At 40.6% G+C, this 8,423-nt stretch overlaps 1 protein-coding gene across 1 annotated transcript; it reads left to right on the top strand.

Moving 5' to 3' along the window:
• The first annotated feature begins 207 nt into the window (after nt 1–207).
• On the top strand, nt 208–8,411 carry odad3 (outer dynein arm docking complex subunit 3). The gene is given in 14 exon segments (XM_056409579.1): nt 208–587; nt 1,142–1,263; nt 1,406–1,483; nt 1,750–1,941; nt 2,041–2,142; nt 3,143–3,268; nt 3,485–3,528; nt 3,530–3,605; nt 3,812–3,955; nt 4,073–4,233; nt 4,337–4,493; nt 5,747–5,896; nt 7,901–7,988; nt 8,079–8,411. Coding segments are annotated over 14 exon segments (1,644 nt in total). The 5' UTR covers nt 208–508; the 3' UTR covers nt 8,204–8,411.
• Nucleotides 8,412–8,423: the final 12 nt, after the last annotated feature.

Here is an 8,423-nt window from a genome sequence, read left to right as displayed (position 1 = left end):
TTTTTATCAGTATTGTGACAAATAGCAGCTTGATTATGAAAGTAACTTTTTTTTAAAGAAAGGGCCATTTGAAATATAAAAGCATAACCCTAAATTTATTTGATCTACTAGTTAAAAAAAACATCATGTACCTGCAACACTGACGAATACAAAAATTACAAATACATATATTCTGTAACGTCACATATAGTTTCAGGCATGACGTCATCGTTCGTAATGAACAATCCAGGCCGAGTACACACTCGTTATTTCTGACCGCGTGCTTCTCTCAGGAAGCCTTTATTTATTATAATATTATTTATGTGTTTATTTATTTTACAGGGAACAACATGTGTGGTTATTTCTGAAAGAGATAACCTGATCGTGACACCCACAGGGTGAGCTCCACTTCGGCGGAAGTGTACAGGTTGCTAGGCGACGCCAGAATTCCTCGTCGGGGTGAAGCCGATACCAACGGTCGTTCCGCGTTTTTATAACCATTAACATTCACGACAACACCGAAAAGAAAATGCCGTTCGGTGCCGACGCGATGAAATATCCGCTGCATGACCAGATAACGGAGATGCAGCGAAAAATCCAACTTCTGGGTGAGTTTGACCATCTGACCGTTGATGTCCGTTTATGCTCAAGGAAGAGTGCAGCTACCCGGTAACACGGCTATGTACTGATGGTGTAATGACTACGTGTGTCCACCAGAGGGCGACGTAACGGCATCCTACGACAGGAAGTGTGCAGCTATCACGTGACCAGCCTCGATACACAGAACTCAAAGAGAAACAGCAGTTAGCTGTGTTATTAGTACATTATGAAACACATTCTAAACATAAATATATGTTGCTCTCCTCCAGGTTTCTTCCCTTTTTTTCCCCCTGAAGGGTTATTTGGGAGTTTTTCCTGGTCCGATGTGAGGTTTTGGGGCAGGGATGTCTATGTGTACAGATTGTAAAGCACTCCGAGACAAATTTGTAATTTGTGAAATTGGGCTATACAAATAAACTGAATTGAATTGAATTGAATATTATTAATTATTATTATTAATATATATTATTATTATAATATATATACAATATATATATAATGTAATGTGTGTGTGTGTGTAACGCTACGTGTTGTTGGTGTAATGACTACTTGTGTCCACCAGAGGGCGACAAAGCTGCATACTATGAGAGCTCTCAGTCCACCATCAAGAAGAACAGGGAGTCCATCCGCCAGCTGAGGCAGGAGAACAAGGGGCTCTGCAGGAAAATGGCAGAAGCTAATGCTGTGAGTCCCTTAATATAGAGAACACGTTCCCATACCTGTTGCTTCTATTCTGTCCTCACTTATCTTAGTCAAAGAAACAGGCATCGACATCATAACTGACTTTCTTCCCAAATAATATCGTGGTCCCTTTGGTGTCTCCTAGGGGGATGAAAAAATCATCAAAGTGGCCTTTCACAACAGAGGGCTGGAGAAGGATGCCTACCGCAACATGTCAGGCAAGGTGAGGGGAAGTTATGTTTCATAGCATGTTGTTCACTCTTATTATCTATTGTACTACAAATATTATTGAACTATTTTCACCATGGGTGTTCCCACTGTTAACCTCTTAATATGGTTGATAGCTACGTAACAACATTTGAATTGGAGAACGTACCCAGTTTTGTGTTTCATTGAAGTGACATTAATAACAGTTTGTCACAGACTGCAATTCTCTCTGTTTCCCGCTCCCTCTCTCCATCTCTCGTTTGCCCTCATGTCTTTCCTCAGGCAGCTCTGACGACACTCGACCAGAGGGTGCTGTCCAAGATGAAGCGCCTCAATGCCGTAAAACACACAACCCAGACCCACCAGTGTCGCCTCGACCAGCTGAAGACGGAATACCAGAGGATGAGACCAGAGGGCCGCGGCGGAGCGCCGTCTGCCGATGCTCGCACTCGGAAAAAGGAGGAAGATGCCATGGTGGTTACCTCCTAAGAATCGTGAAGAATTACGCACATAAAACAAAACGTTTTCCTTTCTTTCTCAGTCTGTAAACAATGTGCATGTGTGTGTCTTCAGAACCTGCGGGCGCTGGAGAACAGTCTGGAGAAGAGCCAGTTTAAATGCAAGGAGGCCGAGAACATCATGATTAACTATCAGAAGGTCAAAAGTCACCTGCAGGTCAGTCCAACACAAGAAGGATTTTGTTAAAATCTTCACCTGCTGGACATAAGAGGTATTGTTGTCACCGCCTCATATAATGATGTGTGTGTTGTGTAGAGCTGCTCTTTATTTTTCCCCTTGTGTATGAAGGTAGATGTGTGTCTTTATTACGCAAACCAAAAAAGCAGTTTGAGAGCAAATGCTTTTATTTTGATTTAAAAAAAATATATATATGTTTGGGTTTTTAGTTTGAGAGCAAATATCTTTGATTTGCAACAACAAATTCTAGTTTCATCCCCAAAACTAACAATTAATTAACTTACAAATGAGAAATGTGCTCTCAAAACCTTTTTTTGTTTGCATTATAAAAACACAAATCTACCTTCATTCTTATGTAAGTACAAATGTAGTTAGCTGTGTATTCTCCAGAAGCAGAAACATTTATGAGGCTGTGTTTTGTACACAGTCTGTGAATAATATAGGTATCATGTATAGAAAAACATGAATGTTTGCTGTTTCTCTGCAGGGTAATGGCCTGTATGACACATTGTTGTGCCCTTGTGTTTGTGATATGTAAACGTTGACTGAGTCTTTCAGTACTTCCTGTCCCAGGCTCACTTTACCTTTGTTTGCACTAAACTGGACCTCTCTTTTTTGTACTAAATACTTTACTTTCCAAATATTACCATTGCTAGACAACGCATTTAAATCTACTTACAGTTATCCACAGTTATAGTAGATCAAGCTTTCTCTGCTTTCATTTCCAGATCACCACCTTGTGTTATTAGTACATCATGAACCACATATGTAACGCTATGTGTTGTTGGTGTAATGACTACATGTGTCCACCAGAGGGCGACAGAACGGCATCCTACGAGAGCTTACTTAGCGAGTAATAAATCATGCAGTTGTTTAGGTCGCAGTATTGCAGCAGTTCTCTTATGATCCTTTTTCTTTATTCTAGAAACACTAAGTGCCACTCTTCACTTTATTTATTGTTTCACTGTCACACCTTCAGGAGGAGAGTCTGACGTTCCAGGGCCAGTTGGACGGTCTGGAGGCCGACATCCTGAAGCACAGAGACGAGCTTCACAGCATGCAGGTTATGAACAACAGCGCCCAGCTCTCTAAAGAAGACGCTAAGGTGACTTAGCAACCCTTCTCCGCTGTGAATGTTCAACATGCATGTTTCTCGTAAAGGCGTGACACGGATGATTCCCTAATTATGCAAGTTATATGAGTCACAGCGGGAGGTTTCAGTGTTTGTTCTTTTCATGTTGATGCACGTATACCACAGACACATTAACCTCATCACTACACTACTCATCATTGCCCTTTCTTCTCTCTCTCTCCCCTCCAGGTTGAATTACAGCAGCAGGAAGAATTGCTCTACAAGGAGCGCAAAGAGAGAGCGCATTATAGCAAGCTACAGGAAAAAGGTCGAGGAGCGCAAGGCCCAGGCTGAAAAAAGTGATAGAAGGGTGAGATACGCACGGCGGTGTGCATGCACACTTCAATTTAGATGTTCCCTCTTTTGATCGCCTACTTTCTCTCTGGCCATGTGCACGCGATTAATCATGACATCAAGAAACACGACCACACAGGAGGGACCCTCATTACTGTGTTGAGTGCAAAATAAAGAGTATTATGATTTATGTTTTGAGTTTTTTGTCGTCGCCTTTATCAGAGAACAACTATTCAGCCAGATGAGCTGAGCAGTGAAGCCCAGCGCAGCAGCCCCAGGTTGGGGGGCGAGGAGGAAAAGGCCATCTCCACTTTTGAGGAGGCCTTCCGACAAATCAAGGAGGCCACCGGGGTCACCGACACACAGGTACAGATGCTCCTGCAGACACACACACACACACACATTGTACATGGGTGTATTTATGTGGTTAGTGTTTACATATATGGTTGCTCTTTTTGGACATGTGTGTGTGTGTGTGAGTAGGAGATAGTGGAGCGCTTCATCTCACAGAAGGAGACACACCAACATCTGGAGAAGCTGAAGGGAGAGAATGAGGAGGCGCTGCAGCAGCTGAAGGAGCAGAAGGAGCTCCTGAACCAACAGTTCCAGCATTTGAAATATTCTGGAGAGGCTAAACTCTCCAGGTGAGGACACTCAGACACTGTGGAACGAAGTAATCGTGGATGCATCGCGTGCCAATGTTTAGAGTAGAGGTCTCAACACTTTCCCTGTGTTTTTTTTTATTAGTGACAAGCAGATGCTGGAAGAGCGCGAGCTGCTCCTGCAGGCTCAGCAGCAGAGGTGTGATGAAGGCAGAGAGCGCCTGGAGTGGCTCGTCAAAGCCCTCGGTACCGTCCGGGCCGGAGTGGAGCACCTCACGGACAAACTGCAACACATCGCACTGGTAAACACGGCTTCAGCCACCACGACTCTACTTGTCAGGGTTCCTACGGTCATGGGAAACCTGGAAAAAGTCATGGCATTTAAAAAAAAAAAATGTTATACTTGATATTTTATTTAGGTCTTTTTACAGAAATACAACCTTCGAAAGTAAGAATGCATATTGATAATAAAACATAAAAATAAAGTAAAAATTAACCATGCATCTGGCCAAGAAGGGCCATAAGGAAACACAAAAATTCAAATTTTAAAGCAGAAAAATAATTATAAATAAGGAAGCAAAAAAAAAAGAAATCAAAAATAATCAAAACAACCACGCAACACTTCACCAACGTTGTCAGTCAGTCATAAATTCGGTCCAACAAAGAGATCTCGAGGACAAAATATATTCAATGAGTTCTATTCACAGGGTATCTTTAACTTAGTTTTAAACTTATCTATATGGGTTGCATCTTGGTGAGTCATGGCATTTTAAAATGGTTATTTCCAGGCCTGGAAAAGTCCTTTAAAAAAAAATCAAAAATATTTGCAAAAGTTTTGGAAAAGTCATGAAAATGTGTCTTATACACAGTTTGATTAAAAGTATAAATATTGATATAAATGTTTATTCTTTTAATCAAACTATTGTCTCTCATTCATTTGTGTTATTTAAGGTGTCGTGTATACACTGAGATTTCACAACATTTTGGTCATGGAAATTTGTTTTAAAGTCATGGAAATGTTATGGAAATCCATTGGTCAACATGTGTATGAACCCTGTATTGTCGTCATTATCATATAGTTGAAGGACAGTTCACCCCGTATTCAAAGCATTCATTTTAATGCTATTCATCGATCCGATTGGTTGTCGAGACGTCGGCCCTCTCTCCAATAGACTGGGACCATATGGTCTCTACTGTTGGTGCTCAAGCACCCAAAAATATGTTGGAAAACAACGTCTCTCGGTTTCATATTGTTTGAAAGAAAAAACAATCTCCGACACCAAAACAATCTGGATTTCTAATTATCTCTACAGGTATTAGGAAAATCTGTATTTTTTTAGTTTTTGGGGTGAACTATCCCTTTTAATATCCATAAGACGGATAAAGAGGAGACTTTCAAAAAGAAGGAGGATAAAGAGGAATCTTTGGAAGAAAATCTTGACTTATAGTTTGACTTATTCACAAAATTCCCCTATAAATCCATCTCGTGGTTCTGATTCTTCCCCCCCCCCCCCCCCACGTGTCCGTGTGTTCTTCTTCACCACGTCCCCTCCAGAGCGAGGACACGGGGGCCGAAGTGTCTCCGGACTCGGATGAGTTTGTGCTGGAGCTGATGACCCAGTGTGAGCTGAGGCTGCGATTCCTGCACGGGGAGCTCAAGGGGAAGGACTTCACCGCCACGCTGAAGGAGATGGAGGAAGAGGAGGTGAGGTCCACACGCTCTGCTTCACAGTGGGTTTCAATAAAGCTTCCGTTTCTCGATATGAAAATGTGTTTTGTTGTTGCATTTGCAGAGTGAGACGGTTTTAATGACAGGTGTGTGGAAAAGGGCACACGATGATCAGATGGAACATGTTGTCCTCTCCTCATGAACGGAGGAGGTTGGCACTGAAAGCGGCTTCAAAGTGGTTCAATTAAAATACATTTTATATTTCTGGAATGGATGTTAACCAACCGCAACAACAGTTTTTTTGCATTTTACTATATTTTCGATGGGTTGCTCACGCCGGTGTTTAGTTTAATTTAGACTGGACGCACTGCTGCAAGCTCTGGGTGGAGCATGTGTGTGTGTGTGTGTGTGTGTGTGTGTGTGCAGACAATTGAGTTAAAAAATAAAAAAAAATTCAATTGAGAATTAATGTACAATATGCAAACCGCCAATTAAGCTATTTAAAATTAATATCAGCCTAAACTGATTGGTCGCTGTTCCGTAGAAGTAGCCTTAAATGAAATTACCTGATAAAAATGTAAAAAACATGAAAGCAAAGGCGAGATATTTACAACACGGTACAAAACAATGTGAAAGGTTTGTTTGGGAGTTTTTCCTGATCCGATGTGAGGTCAAAGGTCAGGGATGTCGATGTGTACAGATTGTAAAGCACTCCGAGGAAAATTTGAATTTGTAAGAATGGGCTATACAAAATAAACTGAATTGAATCTATGTGGCGGATGACAGGGAAGAGTTTGGGGACATGAGTTTCCTAAAGCTCGGGAAAAGTTGGGGTTCTTATTTAAGCCGACACACATGGTGTGTTGGATGTGTGTGTGTGTGTGTGTGTGCGTGCATCGCTTATCCGAATGGAAAGGTGTCCATTAGCCACCTGAAGTGTTTGTTCTTGATTGCTAACGCCGGGCAGCAGCTCCTCTGTTTGAGAACACGCGGTGGGATATCAGAGGCTACCGGAGGAAACGCGTCACACACTGTTTGGACATCGCGTATGACATTGACCATTTGACTCCAAGATCCAATTTTGGAAAGCATAATCTTTGTAATTGACGTAATTCTGAGCTGATAATTTGAAAATCAGCTCAGCCTTGTTTGCCTGACTAGCTGCTACCACAAGAAACAAGTCGCACTTCTACCATAAAGAGGAAGGATCGACCTTCTGCCCTTTATTCCAGTTACATGATAAGAACATAGACACACCCGTCACCTGAAGTACTCCGTGTTATATAAGTGTCATATAAAAGGTGAACGCCACTCGGCCCGATGATGATGGAGACTTCAAACTGGGTCTTTTAAAGGTTTTGTTTCTAAAGTGCCCCAACACTCATTTGATTGCCTTTTGAATAGGACATTTTAAATAATTGTGAAATGATGTTTTTTTTATGAGAAAAAAAATAAATTGATATTGACAAATATGTGATTTTTTTTGGTAAGATTTCAAATATTTTAACAATGAAAATACCCACATGAAGCCAGATTCCTTGAATATTTGGGTAATTTGAGAATTAATATTGAATGTAGAAAATTTAATTTTCTAAATTACTGGTGGATTTAAATAATTGTGAAATTATGTTTTTTTTTATGAGAAGAAAAGAATTGACATTGATAAAAATATATCATCTTTTTTTGTAAGATTTCAAATATTTTAACATTGAAAATACCAACATGAAGCCAGATTCCTTGAATATTTGGGGATTTTGAGAATCAATATTGAATGTAGAAAATGTAATTTTCTAAATTACTGGTGGATTTAAATAATTGTGAAATTATGTTTGTTTTTTAAGAAGAAAAAAAAATGTACATTGACAAAAACATCTGATTTTTTGGGTAAGATTTCAAATGTTTTAACATGAAAATACCCACACGAAGCCAGATTCCTTAAAGATTTTGGGATTTTGAGAATCAATATTGAATGTAGAAAATTTAATTTTCAAAATGACTGACTTTGACAAAAAAAACTGTTCTTTTTGTTCCTTTGAACAGTTCTGTGTGCGGATTGAAGGGAAACTGCCAGCTCACAACACGCGGGTAAAGCTATCTGAGGTTCAAAGACTGGACCTCTTCAATGACGGTTAGGAGACACACACACACACACACACTCACACTCACACACACACACACACGGTCTACTCTAAACTGTCACCGTTGCTTCGTGTCTCAGAGGACGACAGTGAGGAGGACGAGGCTGACGTCATATCGCGTGAGGCTCTGAAGCGTCAGTCCCAGCTGATCATCGACTCCAGGTCCAAGAAGAAGCCCTGGAAGAAGAAGAAGGGAAAGTTCTGAGCCGACAGCGTCCCGACTCAGAGATACATGAAGGACCATCCAGGATTTAAATTGTTTTTAATCATAGAAAGATGACAACGACTCTTAGATTATTTCAGATATGTTTGTGATGTTTGTTGCGTTCTTGTTTTTGATTTTGTGTCAATTATGTACTCATTCCTCCGCCTCAGAATGTCACCCTCTGCTAATAAAAATAATCAAAACACGACTTTCACTTATT

This window comes from Pseudoliparis swirei, chromosome 24, assembly GCF_029220125.1.
Source record: "Pseudoliparis swirei isolate HS2019 ecotype Mariana Trench chromosome 24, NWPU_hadal_v1, whole genome shotgun sequence".
Taxonomy (NCBI): domain Eukaryota; kingdom Metazoa; phylum Chordata; class Actinopteri; order Perciformes; family Liparidae; genus Pseudoliparis; species Pseudoliparis swirei.
The sequence above is the reverse complement of the archived record's forward strand: the minus strand, read 5'-3'. Positions and strand labels throughout refer to the sequence as shown.